This window comes from Siphateles boraxobius, unplaced genomic scaffold (assembly GCF_051911475.1).
Source record: "Siphateles boraxobius isolate OS27281-9 unplaced genomic scaffold, OSU_SipBor_1 103, whole genome shotgun sequence".
NCBI lineage: Eukaryota > Metazoa > Chordata > Actinopteri > Cypriniformes > Leuciscidae > Siphateles > Siphateles boraxobius.
This window is the reverse complement of record NW_027508704.1, coordinates 2,039,483-2,064,957: the sequence shown is the minus strand read 5'-3', so window position 1 is coordinate 2,064,957 and position 25,475 is coordinate 2,039,483. Positions and strand designations below refer to the sequence as shown.

At 36.2% G+C, this 25,475-nt stretch overlaps 1 protein-coding gene across 3 annotated transcripts in view; it reads right to left on the bottom strand.

Annotated features, from left to right (window-relative positions):
• The window catches only part of pemt (phosphatidylethanolamine N-methyltransferase), an 88,599-nt gene extending 73,967 nt beyond the window's left edge, over positions 1 to 14,632 (bottom strand). Inside the window, exons 1-3 of one of the 3 annotated variants that reach the window (XM_077246118.1) lie at positions 14,611 to 14,632; positions 14,411 to 14,507; positions 11,807 to 11,914 (exon numbers count right to left, since the gene is read on the bottom strand). In XM_077246118.1, coding sequence (XP_077102233.1) covers positions 11,807 to 11,914 — 108 coding nt within the window. In that variant the 5' untranslated portion in view covers positions 14,411 to 14,507; positions 14,611 to 14,632. Of the gene's footprint in view, positions 1 to 11,806; positions 11,915 to 14,410; positions 14,508 to 14,556 lie in introns of all 3 variants that reach the window. The other 2 variants (XM_077246136.1, XM_077246127.1) reach the window with 2 other exon arrangements.
• Positions 14,633 to 25,475: the final 10,843 nt, after the last annotated feature.

Here is a 25,475-nt window from a genome sequence, read left to right as displayed (position 1 = left end):
ACTGTAAATACTATACAACCTATACAAATAAACCAACAGACATTTCAAGTTTTCAAGAATTCTACGAAACCGTAGCATGGCGGCCTGTACACAGCCAGCTAGAATCTTTCCGTCTCAACCACAGCCAGTTGCTGCTCCTTTCTGCTGCTTCAGATAAGTTCTTTACTGTACGACGCAACTCTTGGCCACTGAATCCGACGTCTCTGAGGAACCGGGTTGTAGAGTGTGCCACAAAACCACGACAACCCACTTCCACTGGATAAACCTGGACTCTCCATCCTCGCTGTTCTGCTTCAGTGGCCAGATGAGCATACCGCAGTTTCTTCCTCTCATATGCCTCATCTACCGCATCCTCCCATGGCACTGTTAACTCTATCAGTTGAACAATGCGTGCTGATCCAGACCACAAAACAATATCTGGCCGTAGGTTAGTGGTGGCAATCTCAGGTGGAAAAATAAGCCGTTGATCAAGATCAACCAGCATCTTCCAGTCCCTAGCAGCTTCCAGTTGTCCTGGGCGAGAATTGGTGTTAGCACCTTTTCTTGGTGGTTGCTCGCCTGGGCGGAGGAATATTGTCTTCTGCGTGTAATGTTTTGCTAGAACAGGCGGCAATTTATTGGTCATACTACGCTTGCCTTCCAATGCTAAAGCCAAACATCGCAATACTTGGTCATGGCGCCAAGTAAACCGACCCTGGCTAAGAGCCACCTTACATCCTGTCAAAATGTGCCTTAATGTGGCAGGTGATGAACACAAAGGACAAGATGGATCCTCTCCTACCCAGAGGTTTAGGTTCTGCGGTGATGGGAGAACATCATATGTTGACCTAATAAGGAAACTGATCCTACTCTCTTCCATTGACCAAAGGTCTTGCCAGCCCATTTTGCGTTGTTCCACACTCTCCCATCTCATCCACTCTCCCTGCTTGGCCTGGGAAATGGCCTTTATACATCTCATCCTCTCCTCCTGCTTTCGCACCTCGTTGACTACCAGCTTCCTCCTTTGGGCTGGGCCTGCCTTGTGCCATTTAGGAGGAACTAAACTGAGCCCAAAACCCCCTCTTCCATGCTGTACCTGTCCCACGATATCCCCAATTCATTGAGAGTGTTCATTGAGAGTGTCAGCTCAAATGCAATGCTCAATATTATTGCCTGGGTTATTTGAGATGGTCAGTTTCTTTTTCAAAAACATTAAAGCATCATAATCCATTATGAACATTATGCATGCGTTTGAGCGCTGATTAGGCTACTGTATGTATTATATAGGCAATTAAAGACTAATTATTAATTAGTCGAGTAATTGCTTTAAATGAACGACTACTAATCGACTAGAAAAACCTTTAGTAAAAGGCAGCCCTAATAAATTTACATTAGTTTTCAAAAGTATTTATTTTGGATGTGTGTATATATATATAGCATAAGAGCACTGATATCAGCGTCACTCATCATCGGGCATCTTTTCCTGGAATCATTGCAAGCCAGAAATGTTTCATTTATTCACATATTCAGAGCAGAGCTCTCATTTATTCTTCTTCTGTGAGGCAATCAGTGGCTCTTCATCAACATTCAGTCATTTAAGGTCAGCACTGATCTCATCGCTTTTCCTTTTTTTTTGTTATTCTTTCTTTTTTTGTAGTAAGCTAGTCTTTCAAAATGTTTTATTAACTGCATGAAATGGTGGATGGATGTAGGTCCTATTAAAAAAATAAAGATTAGTAAATTACACATATCAGACGCCTCCGCGATTTTGTTCTGCGCTGATGACCTCAAATAAACTAGAGATGTTCAAGTGTTCATATAAAGATGCATGATTTTGGGGGAAATCATCTAACTGTAATTTTTCTGTTAAAAATGTAAAACTTAAATGTGCTTTAAAATTTGATTAAAAAACATTCCAGGTCTGCTCTGCTTGTTCAGGGATGCACAAGTTGGCCAGAATTTTGTGATTATATATCAAAATGGCTATAAAATATGATGATATTATTGTTATTATTATTAATTATAATAATAAAAAATATATAATAATATCTGCTAATAAATATAAAACATAAATTATATTGTAAATAGAATAATAATTATATTATTACTTCTGACAACTTTTCTATGTACATTTCTGAAATGCACATTCTGTAAAGCTGCTTTGAAACAATAAGTATTGTGAAAAGCGCTATACAAATAAATTTGAATTGAATTGACAACTATTACTATTGCAATATTTAAATTAAATAAAATTATAAGTATTTCAAAACAATTATATTTACTAAAATATACTTGTTAAATGTGGTGCTGCCTGTCTTGGCCAGGACGCTCTTGGAAAAGAGATTTTTAATCTTAATGAGTTCTTCTTCTGGTTAAATAAAGGTAAAATAAAATAAAAAATAAAATATAGTAAATAATTTTACTTATATAATTACTAAATAAAAACAAAAATAATAATTTCTATTATAATGGTCACTGAAAAATAAAAAACTATTTAAGAAAAGTAATATAATATTAATTTAAAAAAATTAATCTTAATTTCTTCATTTTTAAACGTTAAATCATCAAACGTTTATTTTGGAAAACCAGGGGGAGCTTTTCTTTCGTTGAGAAGCGTTTGTCGTTAGAAGATGGATTGCATGTGTTGCACGTTTACAAACTGACATTAAAGTAACTCAAACTCACAGCATTTACTGTAAAAAATAATGTTGGTTTAACTTTAAAAAAAAGTTACCTGGTTACCTTAAAATTTTGAGTCAATACAAAGAAAGAGATTGGTTTAATCAACAGAATCTCAAAATATTACGTTATCTGAACCACATTAACTATCTAAGTTGATTAGACAAAAGAAAAAAGTGATAAATCATGAAAATATTTTTTTACAGTGCAGCGGATCATGAGCTGCTCATGTAAATGAACACAGTACCGCGTTTCACTCTGAAACTCACAATGCATATATTTATTTAAATCACAGCCTTTAGGATGATAATCACACTAAGCCATTTTACAGCTGTCAAATTAAAATTCGAATTAATCGAATTTAAAATAAAAATCCACATTCTAATGCAAAAAGGTGCATAAGAATTTTAGGTGCGATCTTTTCAGATTAAATGCAGCCCTAATTAGGATCTTTAGAAATCCACTTACAATTGTATACAGTACAGTACAAATTATATATTCTTTTATAAATCCCTTTCACTTAAATTGATCCAAATTTATCCCAGGACGAGATTTTCCAAGTGTCTCTTCCATGACGCAGTTTCATGCCCATGTTAGGTTGTTTCAGGCTGAAGTTTGGTAGAAAATGCATCCAAAAATGGCAAGCTCTTCGCATCTACTGATGACGGCATCCAAGAAATCAATTATGCCTCTATCAGTCAAATAAAGAGGAGTAAAGTGCCAATTAAAACTTCATGCTGCTGGATGCCCATGAGTTTTACCATAGAGAAGGGAATAGAATGGAAAATATGAAGCTAAATATAGACGCCATAGTTAGAAGTAAAATATGACTCACTTACTGAAATGCATATAGGCTATATATATATATATATATATATATATATATATATATATACACAATATCAGTGCCGTTCGTAAGTTTGGGTTGATTTTTAATGTTTTTAAAAGAAGTCTCTTATGCTCACCAAGGCTGCATTTATTTGATTAATACATAATTGTGTGTATACACACACAAGACCCCAGTAATATTGTTAAATATTATTACAATTTAAAATAACTGTTTTCCATTTTAATATATTTTAAAGCGTAATTTATTCCTGTGATCAAAAGCTGAATTTTCAGCATCATTACTCCAGTCTTCAGTGTCACATGATCCTTCAGAAATCAGTATAATATGAAATGTTTATTATTATTATTATTATCAATGTTGAAATTAGTTATGTAAAAATACATAATTTCAGGATAATCCATAATCCAGGATTCTTGGAAGAATAAAAAGTTCAAAAGAAATAGAATATTTTGTAACATTATACTCTATCGTTCAAAAGTTTGGAGTCAATACTTTTATTCAGCAAGAATGCATTAAATTGATCAAAAGTTACAGTAAAAGACATTTATAATGTTACAAAATAACTTTCTGTTCATCAAAGAATCCTGAAAAAAGGGGTAGATAACTGTATTCAACATAGATTATAATCATAAATGTTTCTTGAGCATCAAATCATCATATTATACTGATTTCTGAAGGATCATGTGACACTGAAGACTGGAGTAATGATGCTGAAAATTCAGCTTTGATCACAGGAATAAATTACACTTTACTATACATTCACATAGAAAACTGCTGTTTTAATGTGTAATATTATTTAACAATATTACTGTTTATTTTTTATCAAATAAATGCAGCCTTGGTGAAAATAAGAGACTTATTTAAAAAAAAAAAAAACTTTAAAAATCATATATCGTATAATAAATATATATAAATGAATTTCTGGAACACAATCTGAGATCTCTGTATATTCAGACTTCCTGTCCTAAAGACTAAAGATTATTCTTCAAACGAGATCGCGTCCCGGCTGATAGTGTGAGCATGTCGGAGGAAGGAAAGAACAGAGGATGATAAACGGATGTGGAAGAGCTGCAGTTTTCACACAGCGAGGGTTTCGAGACAATAGAGCTGCAAGACGTGAGAAAAGATGCCGTAGTGTAGGAAGGACGTTACTGTTACAGGCACACGTCGTATTTTAGGACACTTTCACAGTTGCAGACACACGTTTGGCGTCAGAGTTGTGTGAAAGCGTCTGCTTGAGAAGATATTATTCATTTGCACATCAGCAATTGTGAACAATTTAATATTTTCCCAGCTTAATACACATACACTTTGAGAAGCCAATAATTCACATTGAAAATGGAATCATACAATAAAATGTATTAAAGGCTTTATAAACAAATATTACACAGGGATTGAATATCATGTATACTTTAAACTTTTTGGTTTACTATTTTTAAGTCCACTTCCCACTAACACTTTAAAACTTTTTTTTTTTTTACATTTTAATCAGTATTTTCTTCATAAAGAAATTTCTGAATCATACAATGAAAGATACAACAAAAAGTTTTCAACAAATATTTTTCAATATAATTTTTTCATGTTTACTATTTACTATTTGTACTATTACTATTCCCAATAACACTGCTGTTGTTTTTTTTATACAATGTATTATTAATTTTACAATTATTATTATTTTTTTATCAATTGTTACATTTTCTTTACAAAGAAGTTTTGGAACAATAAAATGTACAATAAAAGTTATGTAAACAAATATTTCACCAGGGGGAGAATTCCATTCATATTTTTGAATATTAAAATATATTAACCCCAAAAACCACAGAGGTGGTCAGTTTAACCCACACACCTCCACTTTCCATATTTATTAATAGTTTATTGCGTTTACCGCGGTACAAACGGCCTGACGGCTAACACACATGGACTAAGAGCCACACAACATTTAAAACTGTCATAATCATTTGTTAACAAACAAGTATTCATTACTTTAATGAGCTCATTGTTTCTGCCTTAAATTATTGCATTGTTTAAATTAATGCATTTTTAGCTAACTGTGGTTTTGTGTACATTTCTGAAATGCATAACTTAGACGGATCACTCTAAACTCATGTGTTTTCTGCTTTGAAACAATGCGTATTGTGAAAAGTGCTATAAAAATGTGCATTACAAAACGATCCCTAATAATCATAATTAGATGATGTGCTCCGTTTCTGCACATGCCAGCATGAGGAACAGAACGGCTGGTAATCTCAGGCAGGATCTGTGTGAAACTAAAGGTCACGCCGAAGGAGAGGACATGTCGATCCCCTTCACACACTCGTTCTACTCCTGCGGGAGAACACAGGGAAACACAGTGTGTTCCCGCACTGAAGGAAAATCAACCTGAATGTCCATGTTTCTCCACACAGAAACCCTCGCACCTTCAGTTCTCTCAGTGAAGTCTGGCACACGAGCCTCACGCCTGCAAAACTAAAGTTAGGCATCGAATATTTTCAGGAATTCTAAGAGTAAAATAGAAGTTATGATCATTTTATAATTACAGGTGTAATTTTACACGGTCTAATTTGTAATTCATTTGTTTCACATTTACACTACCAGGAAAGGAAACATTTCTTATTATTATTGAAGTTGAAAAATGTTTTTGCTGCTTTATATTTTTGTAGAAACCGTCGATATGCACTAAAAGTTTGGTGTTAGTATGATTTTTTTTTTTAAAGAAATTAGTACATTTATTCAGCACAGATGCATTAAATAGATCAAAAGTGGCAGTAAAGACATTTATAATGTTACAAAATAATCGATTTTAAATAAATGCTGTTCTTTTTAAATTTCTATTCATCAAAGAATCCTGAAAAAATAAATGCATCACAGTTTTCAACATTGATAATAATCATAAATGTTTCTTGAGCATCAAATCATCATATTATAGTGATTTCTGAAGGATCATGTGACACTGAAGACTGGAGTAATGATGCTGAAAATTCAGCTTTGATCACAGGAATAAATTACACTTTACTATATATTCACATAGAAAATAGTTATTGTAAATTGTAATAATATTTCACAATATCACAGTTTTTACTGTATTTTTAATCAAACAAATGCAGCCAAGGTGAGGAGAAGAGACTTTTTTTTAAAACACTAATCATCTTAATTACTCCAAACTTTTCACTGGTATAGTGTATAGTTTATAACCTATTTTTTAACATATTTTAAAAAAAAGATATTTTTCATCAAACTATATTTTTATAATAAAGAAATTTTAGAACAATGGTTGTTAGAACAATATATAGTTAATAAAATTGAAGGAAACCTCAGATTGGGTTGTAATTTTCAGCAAAAAAATAATAAAAAAATTGTAAACCTCATTTATCTCAGCCAGCTTGATCATTTCACCTGACAATGATAGTAAGCAGAACCAAAAAATACAGAAAAGCTAATTTTGCACAAAGTTTGCAAAGCATAAAAATGAGTTATGTAATGTAAAACACACAGAAATCAGTTTAAAAAACAAAATCCTTGTTTTTGATTTTATTTTCATTGTCATCTCAGCCAGAATAAAGTATCTCCTGCATGACCTGCGCCGCTGCAAGCCTCTCACACACACATCTCCTCTGAAATAACACTGCGTTTCTACACTCATTTCTTTAAAAGGAACCCTAATGTTTGCTTCAGAGTGCTGAAGGCTGAAACTAAAAAATGGCCAAAATTTCTTTAGAAAGACTAAACACTCTAAATGGTGTGCACTTATAAAGCAGCATGAAAGCAGGGAAAGTGCTGAAAGAACAAAAACAACTAACAGGTACAGATGCATGTTGGGAAAGAGGTCCATTGAAAGCTCACTCACCGCTGTGGTTAAGTGTGTGTGTGTGTGTGTGTTAAATCACCACTCACTGTGTTCAATACAGGCTGAGCTGAATCGAAAGCATTGTGACAATGCACAACTATTTTGACAAAAAAAATGTAAATGAAAACAAAAGGCAAAGTTACAGAGGAATTGAAAATTGAAGCAATGAAAATGAAAGTGAGGAATAACGTTTACTGTGAAGTTTATTATTTGATAAAATCTCTTTAATTCTGTTCAAATGTGTGATTTGAGCTGCACAGCTGTTTATTAAATCTTTATTTAATAAATCTTTATTATATACATTTTGCTAAACTATTTCTTGTTTTACATTTAAAGTAGGTCTAATATTTTTATTAGTCTCTCTTTACAGTTACTGCTGTTATAAAAATGGGTTATAAATGTAATATTATTTCTATGTTCAGATGTAATATTTGTTATTATTCCGAATATTTCAAATGTGTTAACTTACCAGTCAACTTTATTTCGTGATTTTAGACTTCTGCTTTAAAAGCATATTTTTATAATGCAATGTTTACATTTGAACTTGAATTTATAGCACAGATACATTCTTGCATATTGAGTATCGCCATCATTCAGCCTTAAAAATATGAGATGTGATTTTTGGTTCATATCACCCAGCCCCTCATTGTAATAGCATAGAAAAAGTTAAAAAGTGACTTTTTTCGCACTATAATAATCATGTTAACACCAGGGGTATTATAGATAGAAAGAAAAACAAATCATTTTCGCTACTTTCACAAATCAACTTTAAGATTTGATGTTGTTGCCTAGTTGTCATATATAAACATATATATGAAGATGACAAATGTTGCCTTAGCAACTAGGCAACAACAAAAAATAACTAACAAACTAATCAAAATTACAAAAACATGCCACAAAATAACTAAAATTAAAGTGAAAATATAAAAATGAAAACTAATTCAAAATATTAATCAAAGCTATAGTATAAATAGCACTGGTTTACACTAGAGCTGCGTGATTCTGGATAAATAAATAAAAATGTCTCTCTCAAACTGAGATCACGATTCTCCACAAACAGTAAAAAAAAATAACGTAATTTACTAGAGGTTCTGACAAATGTTAATCGCTGAAGTTCATTTAAAATCGGGTTGGAATTGGTTTGAGTGACTGATTCAGTGACTCACTCATAAATACTTCACTTGTTTCATTACTGGATAAATGAGCATTTTTTTCTAACGAATCTCTTGAATGAATGATTTAGTAACAAATAAAAAATGTTTAACTTCCATTGTAAGTGCTTCACTTTAATGCAAACTGTTGGTTTTTTTAAAGAAAATGATTGGAAATGAATTTGTGGTAATCAACATTTTTGTCACATGTATACTGTCGATTGAGATTAACTCGATTTGAACCCGGGATATTCCTTTAAAAGCATCCCACTTATACACGCTTTTAAAGGGATATTTCACCCAAAAATGTAAATTCTGTCAGTGATTCCTCTCCCTCATGTTGTTCAACCCCGTAAGACCTTCGTTCATCTTCGCAACACGAATTATGATATTTTTGATTAAATCTGAGAACTGGATCACTCCTCCATAGGCTTCTAAGGGATTGAACTTGTCAATCGTTTAAAGACATCGTTAAAATAGTCCAAGTGACTACAGTGGCTCAATCTTAAGTTTATCAAGCGACGAGAATACTTTTTGTGCACAAAACAAACGAAAATAACGACTTTATTTCAACTATTCATTTCCTTCTCTGTGGGCCTCGAGTCAGTTAACGTAGTGTGATAGCGTAGTGCTACGTCACACGCAGGCTCACTATTGGCCGACGCTGGTCATGTGTGTGATGCGTGTGACGTAAACACAGAAGCGCTGCGCTGTTACACTAGTGAACTCACACGAGCCCACAGAGAAGGAAATGAATAGTTGAATAAAGCCGTTATTTTTGTTTGTTTTTGCGCACAAAAAGTATTCACGTCGCTTGATAAACTTAAGATTGAGCCGCTGTAGTCACTTGGACTATTTTAACGATGTCTGTAATAACTTTTCGGGGAACAAGTTTCAATCCCTTAGAAGCCTATGGAGGAGTGATCCAGCTCTCAGATTTAATCACAAATATCTTAATTCGTGTTGCGAAGATGAACGAAGGTCTTACGGGGTTGAACAACATGAGGGAGAGGAATTACTGACAGAATTTACATTTTTGGGCGAACTATCCCTTTAATTCCAGCATCTACCATGACGGGATAACTGGGTCATGCTAACCAGCCCAAACCTGACCACTGTCTCAAGCAGATCCTGGATCAGACTTTGAAAATCAATAACTCTAATAAAAGCACAACCTGACAGCAAAACAACAGGAAACTATCTTGTCCATAAAGCCGATCCACCCGGGAAAAGGGACAAAGAAGCCACCCAGAGAGAGTGATTCTTATAATACGCAGCTTAAAGCTTAGTCGAGTCCCACAATGCACCTGGCACACAATGGCATACAGATCTGTATTATCCACAATGACAGCCCAGCTCAGCATGACAGATTACTCATATTCACAGATAATAAAGTCATCTCACAGATGCAGTGAAGTAGAGGAAAGGAAATCTCTGAGATAACATGTGTTAATGTGACGTGGTGTGAAAATATCCTAATATAGTCTACATTCGGTGACTGAAATATGAATTATGAATGTGTAAGATCCTTTTGATGTCGTAAGTGTAGTTATGAGATATTTTGAAGACAGGCCTCACTGGGTTAACATTACCAAAGCAGAGTTTAAAACCTTTTTAAGACCTCATGAAGTCACAATTAAATTTGTAAAGTGATTACATTTACTAATAACACTTTATAATAAGGCCTCATTGGTTAATGCACTAAGTAACACTAACTAAGAATGAGCAATACAATGTTTATTCGTCTTTGTTAACGTCAGTTAATAAAATACAGTTCATTGTTAGTTCAAATCAGCTCAGGTTCATTAACTAATATGGTAAAACTTTACAGTTAGGTCAAATTAATGCATTAACTAACATTAACTAACAATTAGGGATGCAACGATTTTTGCCGATACCGATAACCGATAAATCTTTATATTTGAAAACCGATAACCGATATATTGGCTAATAAATCTAAATCCAATTTTTTAATAATTTGTGAGAGCCTGATTACAAAAACAAAAGTCTCATTATTAAAAGCCATGTCCCAAACACATAATTATAACATTCTCATTATATTTTTATGTAGCCTATATGACAGATGTTGCACCTTTTTTAAAGTGATTTCAATCATATTTCAAGCAATTCAAAACCATCATGTTGAACAGTGCGCATCTGAAGTGTCTCAGCTGAAGGAAATAATACATTATTAATCAGCTTTAATATATCGGCAAAATTTTCTTATTCTGCCGATAATGATAACATCGTGCATCCCTAATAACAATGAGCAATATATTTTTTGACACCATTTATTAACCTTTGTTAATATTAGTTTATAAAAATACAATTCTTGTTTGTTCATGTTAGTTCACAGTGTATTAAGTAATGCTAAAAGATACACCTTTTTTAATAATGTATTAGTAAATGTGGGAATTAAATTAGCAAATGCTAATTCTCATTGTTAGTTCATGTTAACAAATGGAACACACATTTAAAATGTAGTTTTTCTCCTCTGAAAATGTACAAAAAAATATTGATGACTAATCCTGCACTACACAGATTTGCGTCCAATCAAATGCTCTCTAAAATGAGAATGCCCCTCCCACAAACTAGCAAGTATCTTGGTTCATTGCAGTGATGTAACCTAAACTACATGTTTCGGAAGAAAATGCATTGACACACACAGGAAATAAATCTGCAAATCAAATGATTTCATGGGGTTTTTCCATTTAGGCATGTGCAAAACTATAAATTTTAATAATCATCTAGTCGGTGGGTTGTCTGAATGACTAGTCAGTGTTGAGTTAGTATAATTAGGCTGTGTCATGCATAGCAGCCCCCCATCAGAAGATTCATGCAAATCCTTCAATAACAGCCTTTTTGAGAACATAAACAATTAATAATAAGACTTTATAATAAGAAAACACATCCTATATGACTTATTTTTGAAAAGAGGCCTACTCACAGCATGCAAGTCCTGGACACATAAAATAAAGCTATAACTAAAAATAAACTATAAAGATGTAATTTATTTTATACTTTAGATTAGAATTGCATCTGTGCTACAACAAAACTTTTTACATTGTCATAATAGAGCAGCTTTGTCTATTTCAAACAAGAGCAATCCGTACAGCATTCTCAACGCTTTATAAACGTTTTTAATATTGAGTTTCCGAGAGGACAACCGAAGTCGGACTAATGTTTATAAATGTTATGCAAGAAAGACCTGCTCACATAACAGCATTGCGTGTGGAACACAGAGTCGTGCAAAACTTAATAAACATAACCTGATGGGGAAGAGACACAGCAATAGTGACTCACCACATTCCAGAAGAAAGGATTGAAGATGATGGCAATAACAGCCACGCAGAACCTGGGCTCTGTCAGGTCTATGAACCCCGACAGCTCTGTAAACACGGACACGTCCATCTGTGGAGAGGAACACACCACCAAACAAAACTCAAGTGTGGAAGTGTGCACTTTTATGATATTTTAGGTCAAATACAGAACATGCATACCTGAAAACTCATCGCTGTTCTGACTTGAAATAGGCCAGTCACGTGATTCATGCAAATCGAGTTTTATTTATATTTTGAAGGGAAACATCTTCAGAAAATATTTTGTGGCATTTTCTTCTCATCTAAACTCTATATGATGCCTAACGAGGTAGTTTATACTTTGTGTAAGGGGTAACCGCTATATTTTTTCTTTTGGTTCAGACCAGCTATATAGGCTAATAACACACATAGTCAGTTATTAGGCTGTAATGAGATTTATCAATATTTAACCTTTTTGTTTTTGTTAAAAACTTGTATTATGTGAACTGTGAAGTTCTTTCAATCATTTTTTTTACAGTTTATATTGCCATAGGCCATGGTGTTGTTTCAAAACATAAACAACATTAGATTAGATTAGATTAACAACATAGATTAGAAATACATTGTACTTCTAATCTACTAATCTTCTAATGTACTTCTAATCATTGTACTTCTAATCTACTTCTATAATATCAGAATTGTATAACACATCAAACTGTGTTGTCGCTCATTTATAGCCTAACTTTAGCAGTTTACTTCTGCATTTTGGCTTCACATTTCATAAAACGTGCAAGAATCAACATTTTGTTGGTCACAGGGATTATTTTCTGCCAGAAAGCCTAACGAAAAATCCTACTGACTTTTTGTCGAGGACATTACAATCATAACATGCAGACAGCAACATAGTGTCGGCCCAGATCCGGGCCACATCCGGTACATGTGGCTTCAACACGTACCGGATGTGTGCCGGATCTGGGCCGACACTATGTTGCTGTCTCTGGGATGACTTTATTTTCTTTAGATCTGAACGTTACACCTGAAGCCTGTTATTATTGATTATTAAAACATCAACAAGTTCATTGTTTTTACTGTTATTTGATCATTATAGTAGGGATAATGAAAAGAGACTGAACAGAGAGGCAGTTTTCACAACTAGACAAATAAATGCATTTAAATCCATTTAATCTATCACACACATTTACGCAGAAGACTTAATTTTGTTGCATCCATACCATTTTATTCCCTGGGGATTCTGGCATTATGCAACAAACTGTGATTTATTGACGCCACCAAAATACAAAAGGGCATTAGAAAGGAACAAAGCGACCTTTTAAACACTTGCTGAGTGAAGACTGCTCTTTGTTCATGGAAAGATGGGCTGATATTCCCCTGAGCAGTGTCTCCTCTTATAGTCTCAGTAACACATATTAGATAGGCCAACAACATAAAAGTCTATTGACTGTGTTTATATGCACAACAGATTTCAAATGAATCTGAATTTGGCCGTGGTCTGATTATGTAATGTAACACATTAACCTGACAGCTCAAACTGATGAAACTGATATTCTGTATCCTTAAACTCTGAATGAGAAAGCAGGCCTACATACCTGGTCCAACACACTAAGAGTCCTAATCATGAATAGAGTGCATGTTCACAATTTAAACATGGATGAATATGCATATGCAAAATATATGCAGATGAGGATATGCATAGTAAAACTAGGCGCTGTAAGGTTATTTCGGGGAGGAAATAACCATATATAATGTGTGCACAATCTTCCACTGACTGGGATTTATAAAGGGAATTTTGCGTTCGCATGTCTGGATTATTTAGCGTACGCCATTATGGCTTTTGGGTGCACGTAAATTTTTTTTTTGAGGATCCTACACACAGTTTTATAAATGAGACCTCTGGTTCAAGTCTGCGGGATTGGACACTCTAAACAATCATTTCATTCAAATATTTATTTATATATGCATATCTAAACACATGTAATTCTGGGTGATATTAGATACAGAAACAGTGAAAACTGTCCTGAAAAGAAGAAAAAAAACGTTTAAATGTGTAATTTCAGTGATCAAAGATGAGTTTAAAAGGATAAAATTATTAGGGACTTTAACTGTATAAGCTACGCCACTACTTCTGCTCTGTGAAGCGTTTACTACGGTAAAGTTGGCTGAGTGAATCTGGTATTCGGGGTTGGTGCGAGTGAGTGGAGGCGGGGCAAATTTGCATATTCATAAGCACATACTAAATGAAGCAAGGGTGTAGAGTTACTTTCAAGCTATTTTAAGGCATGAATACATGTTTTTCACGGGAAAAAAGTTTAAATATGTTATTTTGATCAAAGATGAGTTGAAAATGATAAAATAATTGACTACAGGGGGCCTTTAACTGTATAAGCCCCGCCCCTTTATCTGTACTGGTGCTGCGGTTCTGCAGCTGAAAACATTGTGATGACCCTTGACAGCGCGTGCACAAACAATCGTTAAACAATTACATTAGAAGAAAATACCACGACGCAATGATGATGATTAACGAGCAGTGTGTCGCTGTTGCGTGCTCAGAGTGGTGGAACTACAGGCTTCTGCAGTGAGATGATCTGACCTGACTGTAATCCACGTTATTCAAGCCTCCACAGCAGTCCAGTGCGGGGTTTCTGTCGAACAGCGACTCTGAATCAAACAATCAGTCTGCTCTCTTTCTGGAACATGTCACCAGCATTCAGAATAAACGACACACACTTTTATTACCGTAATTGATGAGGAACTTTCAGCATGCAAAACACAGCGGACATGACAGTTTACCTTTGACCTGCTTAAGTCGCATGGAATTGTGGGAAATTGAGTTTTTATTCAATTAAACGCTTGAGCAAGATATCAAATCATACGGGTTTATGGACATTTGTTTCATGATTCACTCGTAGGAAGCACTGTATTGATATTCATCATACTGAGACTGAGTTCACATTTGTCTTTTTTTTCTTTTCTTGTAGCCTATTTATTTCAATACTGAATTCAAATTGGTCTTCTTTCTTGTATCTATTTGCATAACGAATTGTGATTGGTCCTGTACACACTGGCCACTTTCCTTCCTAAATTTAAGGGTTGTTTATTTATTTATTTATTGCATTTTTTATAATTATTGGTTTAGACTTACAGGCACCATGGTAAATCCTTCAGTAAATGCACTTTAAAGCATAAGAAAGAAATTAGGTTAATTATTTTTTTCCAAAATGTCCCCCAAAATGCCTGATAAACATGATTTAAATCCTGATGTCCTCTACACTACAGGACATGCATGAAATCATGTTGATTTATGACAAACAATTTGGACATTAGTCAGATTTAAATGATAATTACAAAACATGGTTACACTTTATTTTAAGGTGACATATTTACATTGCACTTACATAAATAAGCAGAGTATTAATTAACTATACATGTACTTACTATGGAGTTACGGATAGGATTTAGTTTAGGGTTAGTTACTTGTAATTATGCATAATTTACTATTATTACTATAGTACGTATGTAGTAACGTGTACGTCACCTTAAAATAAAGTGTTACCCAAAATATTACCATATTTCCACAAGAGTGCTATTTTTAAGAGTCATTTTTAAAGACCAAGTAGAAGTTGTTGAGATGGTGAAGCCTCTGAAAAGCCCTAAATGTGCTCTTTACAGGACATAAAGACTTAAAACTGTGACATATATGGAGAAAATCACTAAAATATAATGTTTATAACAGAGGACAACATTCTCATTGTGTGTATATGAATGGTTGAACTGAATAAGTTCACTTTCAGCTTATGTATTTTTAATGTTGCCACATTCACCCAGGATACTATTTCAAAATACTCATTCACTTCTTTTGCAAAACATATAAAGTATTTATAACTAATAATTCAGTTACGTTTGGGCTGTATTTACAAAGTGTTTTCATAAATGAAGCATGTGTATATTTACTGTGGTGAGACATTTCTGTTGAGAGAAAAAGCATCCGTCAAACCTTCCTCTGTATTTCAAGAGCATTTGCAGTAGGCTATTGGGTGATTATTAGTAGTTATTTTGGATGACTTTATGTTCTCGCGTGGGTTATGCGAGCATGTTTTCCCCCATGTAAAGTCAGGGCAGAGTCATCAATGATTCCCTGTGAGTCACTTCACATGCGAGAGATACAGACGGGGAAGAAGGATAGAGTTGTTCTGCTCACAGGAACGTGGGTTTGAGTCCTGTGTGCGTCACGTCCCTCTATCCTGATCCTCCTTCTCGTTTGTAAACATCAAAAACGGCAAAGAAGATAGTAAAAAGAAGATTCTGAAGGAGAAAGTCATGCTGACACAGCATCTTATGCTATCAATATGTGCTTCTTCTCAGATTGATAGAAATGAAAAAAAGTCAGTGTGTTGCGATGCTTTTTTAATATGTTTTATATGGTGCAATCCATCCTTGATTTGAATATCTCAAAGTCCCCCATGGTGAATATCAAGCTTTTGTTGTTGTTTATTTGGTGTTTTTAATGTGCTTACAAATCATGTGTAAATTCATAAGTCGACAAGAGTGTTTTCTCCTTAAAACTGCAGTGAACCAAAGACAGTCTCAAAAACACGCTTTGAAATCGCTGGTGTTTCTGACGTCACAAACTACCTTGTAACCAATCAGATCAACGTGTGATCGTCAACTAGTGGATCTCTGAGTGAGTGAGTGAGTGAGTGGAGGCGGGGCTCATTTGCATATTCATAGAACCGTGCATACTAAATGAGGCAAGGGTGTCGAGTTAGGCTACATTAAAGCTATTTTAAGCAAAAAAAAATATTTTAGACAAAAAAACGTTTAAAGATGTAATTTTGGTGATAAAGATTATTCAGGTGAATAGAGATAAAATTATTGACTGAAGGGGACTTTAACCATGCTAATTATTTACATCTGCTCATTCTCATTTAACTAAGCTTTGTCACATTCTTCCTATATGTGCCTTAAAACTAAAATGCATTTGTTTAATAAAGCAAACAAATAAAGATGCACAAATAATGCTGATTAAAAAATTTTACTCTATAGTTTCCACCTAAATTGTATAGCCAATGAATTGTTGTTTGCAATCTAATATACTTCCATAATTTAGAGTGAAATGGTATATTCAATGAGTATTTGTGAACATTATTTGAGAGACGTTAAGGTAAAAAGCACATTGTTCATGATTCATTTGTGTGGATTGTACTCTTGTTCTAGGATTGGATTAGCCCTATCTACAGTATCTTTGTGTTTTTCAAATAAACGTGTGCTTTCACTTGGATTCTCGCTTCTCTCGTTCCTGCTCATGTTACAGATAAAAGGCATTACACATAAAAAGCAGAGTGACAAAGAATACAAAATGTCACTCTGAAAGAAAACAGAAAAATGAGGCTGATGTGTCCAGATGAACAAAATCAGTCATTTTCATTTGAGCCGAGCAACCCATTCACTGGCAATCAGTGCAGATCCTGCCAGCCATGAAAAGGCTCTATTTCGGGGAGCTTTAGGTGTTGCTTTAACTGCATGAGTCCAATAAGTGCCGATAGTTCAGGAGCGGCGGGTCGAGGACTGGATTTCATCAGGCTGTTGCTATTGAGACTCCGCGATTGGAGAGAAGACGCTGATAAACGCCTTTCAGTTCGCTTGTTTTGTCCTGTCAGTGCGGGGTGGTGATTTTCAGAGATTATTTAAAGCCCACTTTTAACATTGTGACCATGCATGTGACATTTTGAATCAGGCCGATTTGAAAGAGTCATCTGCCAAAATAAGTGTTGCTTGGTCAATGTCACTTTGCATAATCGTCACTTACCGATACCAAGTCCAGCATGTGTTGAGATCAAAGCAAGACCACCCTTACAAAAAATAAGTGTACTTCAAGTTTATTGGTTATATGAATATGCAAATGAGCCCCGCCTCCACTCACTCACTCACTCACGTTGATCTGATTGGTTACAAGGTAGTTTGTGACGTCAGAAACACCAGCGATTTCAAAGCGTGTTTTTGAGACTGTCTTTGGTTCGCTGCAGTTTTAAGGAGAAAATACTCAGCAATGCTGTCAACTTATGAATTTACACATGCTTTGTGTTAAAGCACATTAAAAACACCACATAGACATATAAACAACATTAAAAACTGTGTTTTCACCACAGGGGGACTTTAAATAAAGTTCAATAGGCCTGGTTTCAGGGTTTAGATTAAGCCAGGATTGGACCTATCTGAGAATCTTTTATAAACGAGCCTTAGCAACAATATATATATATATATATATATATATATATATATATATATAAAATAAAACCATCACTGATGTGCATCTTGATACGAAACAATGGCACTGACATATTTTAAAATAAATCAGTGTTGCTTTGAGTTAAACAGCTCAAACATGCATTTTACTCTGGGACTATCTTAAGCCTTGTCTGTGAAACTGGATATATTTTTAAGTATACCTCATGTATTAAGTATACTAATATCAGTGTACTAGTGTATGTACTACTTGGGACTAAATTGGTCCACTTTTTAGTGTATAAAAGTATACTTTTATATATAATTTATGTGGGCTTAACCCAACAAAAACTAGTAAAACTACTATTAAAATGAAAACAGAATTTAAAAAAAACGTTTTACTTCAAAATATGAATAAAAACTATAATAACTATTATGCATTAACTAAAAATGAGCAAATACATTTGATACAGTATTTTTTAATATTTGTTAACGTTATTAATAAAAACACAACTGTTCATTGTTAGTTCATGTTAGAAACATTTTTTATTTTAAAAATGCAGTAGTACATGTTGAAATTAATATTACCAAGGATTAATAAATGCTTTAGAATTATTTTTTGTTATTAGTTAATGTTAACTAATGGAACCTTATTGTAAAGTGTTGCAATGATGCTAAAATAACACAGATAATAATGAACGCACATTTCTCTTTATTTCAGAAAGTACTAATCTAGTTTTGTTTGTGTACAACCTTTGCGTTCAGCTGCATGTGTTGAGTCTTTCTGTCCTTGATAATGTTTTGGACAATCTGGAACAGAAAGAAAAAGTCTTCTCTTCTAAATCCATATAAGTGCACATATGCAACTGTGCAATACTGACCACAGATATGATATGCTGGAACAAATGATTCACTTCAAGCCCACGTAACCCATGATCCTATACACATGTGCATTGCTAAGAGGGATCAGGTGGTTCTTTCTACCTTCATCTGATGCATATAAATAGAAGTTACTTTGGCTATATGTGGGTGGACTAATGTAAAGTTATGATGAAGTTTTCCCAGCAAAACTTGGTTTGCGGAGTCACACTTTTTAAATTTCTTTTGCACAAACATTTACAAGCTATTTTCGCCCATTGCCTTGAGGTAAAAAAAAAATGTGATAATGGGATTCTGTTGTGTTATATAAAGAGCATTGGTGCACAAAATGCAATTCTAAAGAAACAACCATCAATATGCAGCAAGGACAGTGGACTGTGTTTAAAACCCTCCAGGGAACTTTGTTTTTTGCTGTTTGCGTCACACATGGAAATGCAGGGAAGGATCTTTGAGTTCGAACTGGAATATTTGTCTGTACAGATCCAGTTACATCCCGCTGGTCAGTCCATTGGGATCCGGCTCTAGATAATAATGTGATGCAGTTGACACAGTGTGTGTGTCGCTATCAGCTGAATATGAGCAGAAGAGTGTGTTTCTGACCTGCGTGTGAATCATATGCAAGGCTTACATGGAGATTCGGGCTGATCCCAAACTGTTATTTTCCCTCTGACTGTTGTGTCTGATTACAGTTTTTACTGTCTTTAAGCTTCATGCAGGTCGTGCTTTAAGCTTTAAGCTTGTACAGGTAACATGACGAGACAAGACAGACGAGGCGTGCTTATTCTGCTCCTGTAAACGTAAAATAAAGTACTTGCACTTTTTAAGCTATTGTCAATCTAGTCTCATGGGAAAAAATGTGCACAAGGATATTCTTGGACGTTTCGCGACACTTTAAAAGTGAAATGTCCAGTGATTGGCACCAGTAAGTGCGTTCAGTTTTATCTGAAACAGATGAATATTAATCTGTCATTGTTTTATTATGTTGGTTGTTGTTCATGGCAGTTCTCAAATGTATGGAAGCTTGTTTCCGCCACGGAATAAAACATTTTATAAGATATATGTCACTTTTATCTCACAATTGCAAGTTTACATCTCGCAATTCTGACTTTATTTCTCAGAATTGCGAGATATAAAATCAGAATTGCGAGATATAAAGTTGCAATTACCTTTCATATTTTCTATTCTGTGGCGGAAACAAGCTTCCATACAAATGAAATGCTCTATCGCATTTAAAAATAATGCATCAACGACACTATACCTGACCAACAGTGTTAACAAAAGCAAACCTGAGAGATTAAAACACATTTGCTGAAGTAATTATTAAAGTAAAGTATTTTGTAAAAATGCAAAGAATATTGGGTAAAATAATCCACACAAAAAAAATTCCATCAGTATATTTCAGTATTGAATGAAATGTTAATATTAGTAATACAACATTAGCATTAATAATGACAATTTCTCTCAGCTCGTCCAACATCCTGGATTACACGTTTAACTGAGCTTGTTGTGCATGACTTGTTTGTGAAAGATGCATACAATATTGCATTAGATCAAAGAAAGGACTCTTAAATGGCTGCATAATTATGCCAATCTTGCTTAAAATGCTGTCGGGTTTGGTACAGAGACTCAGACTGATGAAGATGTAGGCTGACTGTTTTCATTCAATCAACAGTGAAAAGGTGCAATGTTTTATCGTGTTTATCTGATTCTACACTTTTGCTGTGTGATTCAAGGTTGCTGTGGAAATGATGAGCGTCTCTGGTTACAGAGAAGAACTCGAGCTGCTATCCTCAGGCCTATAGCTAACGTCAGTGCATCGCTGCATCTTTATGAGATACGACCCAAAACAGCTTATATCCACCCACATTTAATAAACAACAGAGGGGAAAAAGTCATATTTGTGCAAATAAATACACACATTAAAATGTATTGTAATTTTCAGGATGTAAAGTGGAGGGATGTTTTTAATGCAAGACACTTGCACTAAAAAATCAACTTATATTGATTTCATTGATTAAAGGATTAGTTCACCCAAAAATTAAAATGATACCATAATTTCCTCGCCCTCAAGCCACCTCAAGGTGTATATGACTTTCTTTTTTCATCCAAACAAAGTTTTATTAAAAAACATCCGACTCATGACCTCTGACCCGACACATGATGTAGGAGTAGCGTAAGCTTAGGTAAGCTTAGCTTAGGCTTAGGCTTTGTTGTTTGAACCGCAAGAGGCGTCTACTCTCACCGAAGCTTACGCTACTCCTACGTCATGCGTCGGGTCAGAGGTCATGCTTCGGGTCAGAGGTCACTCGTCATGCGACGGGTCGGAGGTCATGTGTCGGGTCAGAGGTCACCCGTCATGCGTCGGGTCAGAGGTCATGCGTCGGGTCAGAGGTCATGTGTCGGGTCAGAGGTCATTTGTCATGCGTCGGGTCAGAGGTCATGCTTCGGGTCAGAGATCACCTGTCATGCGTCGGGTCAGAGGTCATGTGTCGGGACAGAGGTAATTCATCTTTTGTCATGCGTCGGGTCAGAGGTCATGTGTCGGGTAAGAGGTCACTCGTCATACGTCGGGTCAGAGGTCATGTGTCGGGTCAGAGGTCACTCGTCATGCGTCGGGTCAGAGGTCATGTGTCGGGTCAGAGGTCACTCTTCATACGCCGGGTCAGAGGTCATATGTCAGGTCAGAGGTCACTCGTCGCGTGTCGGGTCGGAGGTCATTGTCATGCGTCGGGTCAGAGGTCACTCGTCGCGCTTCGGGTCAGAGGTCACTCGTCATGCATCGGGTCGGAGGTCATGTGTCGGGTCAGAGGTCATGTGCTGGGTCAGAGGTCACTCGCCATGTGTCGGGTCAGGGGTCAAACGTCTTCTGGGCTTCAAAATCTCAGGCTCCATTCATTCCCATTATAGAGCTGGGAAGAGCCAGGATATTTTTTAATAAAACCCAGATTGTGTTCGGCTGAAAGAAGAAAGACATATACACCTAGTATGGCTTGAGGGCGAGTAAATTATGGGATAATTTTCATTTCATTGGGTGAACTAACTCTTTAAGACAATTTTTTTGTATTACAAGTTTGTGTTATGTTTGAATATGCAAATATATACGTATTATGTAAGTAAACACACTAATTTGCATGCATTTCCAGATGAGAAATCTGAACACTGGATAAAGTTGTTCTTGTTTGATTTTGTTGACATATACAGGTTTTTTTGTTTTGTTTTTTGAGATGGGATTTGTGATTTCTCTGTTTATCACTCAATAAATAAGAAAATACTTTCAACAGAAGAAGAAAAAATCCTTTACACCATGTTTTAAAGAATAAAAGGCTAATATAAATCAGGCGAATTATATATGAACAAATCTTCAGAATACATTAATTGAACTGAAATGTTTGGTGTGTGTGTGTGTGTGTGTGTGTGTGTGTGTGTGTGTGTGTGTGTGTGTGTGTGTGTGTGTGTGTGTGTGTGTGTGTGTGTGTGTGTGTGTGTGTGTGTGTGTGTGTGTGTGTGTGTGTGTGTGTGTGTGTGTCTGTGTGTGTGTGTGTGTGTGTGTGTGTGTGTGTGTGTGTGTGTGTGTGTGTGTGTGAAGCTGCTGAAGCAATAGTTCTTGCAGCAAAAAAACAAAACAAAAAAACATAGGAATTGTGCTTCTAATGCGTTCTCTTAAAAAACAAAAAGCTCACAGGAAAAAGTAGAAATGCTCCATTTGTGTTTCTTCTATCTATTTCTGTTTGGATTACAGTGTGCATTAAATTTTTTCTTCCATCTTGTTCAGCAACACAAGATAAGTCAGTCTAGGGAAGGAACTTTGATTTCCATTACACGAGAGTAGGTGTTAAAACTTCATGCTGATTTGTACTCGGCATTCGCCAAGATAATCACCAACTAAGACGTAGCTTTACAGTAACCTATGCTTCTCCATCCATTTATGCTTCTTTCCTTCTGGTGACATGAATCTCCTTTTGTCTGGTGTTAATAGCTGCAGTGTATTGCGCGTCAGCACACACAACGGCTGCAACCACAGTGCGGTCCCCCCATAACAACCCTCTGGATTGAGCGGAGTAGGGAACATCTCTAGGGTCTTCAAGTGGGCACCTTCCATCCTCAGTGTTTCGTCGATTAGCCCACGACACCTCAAGAGGGCTCGACAGTGACTCTGGCGTTCCAGAGTCACCCCCCTCCGTCCCCCACTCAACTCAGCCCAGCTTACTGACCTCTACTTCCTTCTTGCTGCTGAGACCTAACCACAATCTCACAATCTCTCCGCAACCCAACCATACGCGCCAACCCGTTTGACTAAGGCTGTCGAGTCCCACTGGTGCGTTAATATGCAGTTTCAGTGGCAACGGTTCCATATGGCATACCACCTACCACAAAACACAATATCTGCCCAACCACTCGTCATTCACGCAATATACACAGGAACGCAATGCCTGTAAATACTATACAACCTATACAAATAAACCAACAGCTGCTGCTGAGACCTAACCACAATCTCTCCGCAACCCAACCATACGCGCCAACCCGTTTGACTAAGGCTGTCGAGCCCCACTGGTGCGTAAATATGCAGTTTCAGTGGCAACGGTTCCATATGGCATACCACCTACCACATAACACAATATCTGCCCAACCACCCGTCATTCACGCAATATACACAGGAACGTAATGACTGTAAATACTATACACCCTATACAAATAAACCAACAGACTCTTCAAGTTTTCAAGAAATCTACGAAACCGTAGCATGGCGGCCTGTACACAGCCAGCTAGAATCTTTCCGTCTCAACCACAGCCAGTTGCTGCTCCTTTCTGCTGCTTCAGATAAGTTCTTTACTGTGCCACTGAATCCGACGTCTCTGAGGAACCGGGTTGTAGAGTGTGCCACAAAACCTCGACAACCCACTTCCACTGGATAAACCTGGACTCTCCATCCTCGCTGTTCTGCTTCAGTGGCCAGATGAGCATACCGCAGTTTCTTCCTCTCATATGCCTCATCTACCGCATCCTCCCATGGCACTGTTACCTCTATCAGTTGAACAATGCGTGCTGATCCATACCACAAAACAATATCTGGTCGTAGGTCAGTGGTGGCAATCTCAGGTGGAAAAATAAGCCGTTGATCAAGATCAGCCAGCATCTTCCAGTCCCTAGCAGCTTCCAGTTGTCCTGGGCGAGAATTGGTGTTAGCACCTTTTCTTGTTGGTTGCTCGCCTGGGCGTAGGAATATTGTCTTCTGCGTGTAATGTTTTGCTTTGAACAGGCGACAACTTATTGGTCATACTACGCTACCCTTCCAATGCTAAAGCCAAACATCGCAATACTTGGTCATGGCGCCAAGTAAACCGACCCTGGCTAAGAGCCACCTTACATCCTGTCAAAATGTGCCTTAATGTGGCAGGTGATGAACACAAAGGACAAGAGGGATCCTCTCCTACCCAGAGGTTTAGGTTCTGCGGTGATGGGAGAACATCATATGTTGACCTAATAAGGAAACTGATCCTACTCTCTTCCATTGACCAAAGGTCTTGCCAGCCCATTTTGCGTTTGCATTTGGCACACTTAAACTCCTCGGTTAAAGCAGAGACTGGCAGCTGCAATACTCCTTTACTATAAAGTCCCACTCTGCTGAGGCAGCGTGGAACTCCCAACCATTTCCTGATGTATGAACTTATTAACGCTTCCAGCTTATCCACTGTTGTCAAAGAAACCTTGTACACAGTCAGTGGCCACAGCAACCTTGGCAGTAGACCAAACTGAAAGCACCAGAGTTTCAGTTTGCCTGGTAGAGCACAGCTGTTTATGCTCTTCAACCCTTCCACTGCTTGTCGTCTAACTTCTCCCACTCGAACTGTGTCCTTTAGATCCCCATCATACCATCTCCCTAGACTCTTCACTGGCTTCTGAGAAACTGTTGGTATTGCCTCACCATTAATGAAGAATGTTTTATCTACTACCTTGCCTTTATTTATTGAGATGCTCCTTGATTTAGAGGGCTTAAATTGCATTCGTGTCCATTCAATATTATCTGTTAACTTCCCCAATAACCGATTAGTGCAGGCTACCGTTGTAGTCATGGTTGTCACGTCATCCATGTATGCTCTGATTGGTGGTAGTCGCATCCCAGAAGCCAAGCGCTCTCCTCCTACTACCCATATTGATGCCCTAATGATTACTTCCATTGCCATGGTAAAAGCCAGTGGAGAAATGGTGCATCCTGCCATTATTCCAACCTCTAAGCATTGCCATGTAGTGCTGAATTCTGGAGTTGAGAAACTAAATTGCAAATCTCCAAAATAGGTTTTCACTAAATTTGTTATCGACATCGGTACCCTGAAAAAATCAAATGATGCCCAAAGAAGCTCATGTGGCACTGAACCATATGCATTAGCCAAATCCAGGAATGTCACGTGGAGCTCTTTCCTCTCCTTTTTAGCTGATTGAATTCGTTGCCAGATAACATTGTTGTGTTCTAAGCATCCTGAGAATCCTGGAATGCCCGCTTTTTGAACTGAAGTGTCAATGAAGCCATTCTTTAATAGGTAGGTTGACAATCTCTG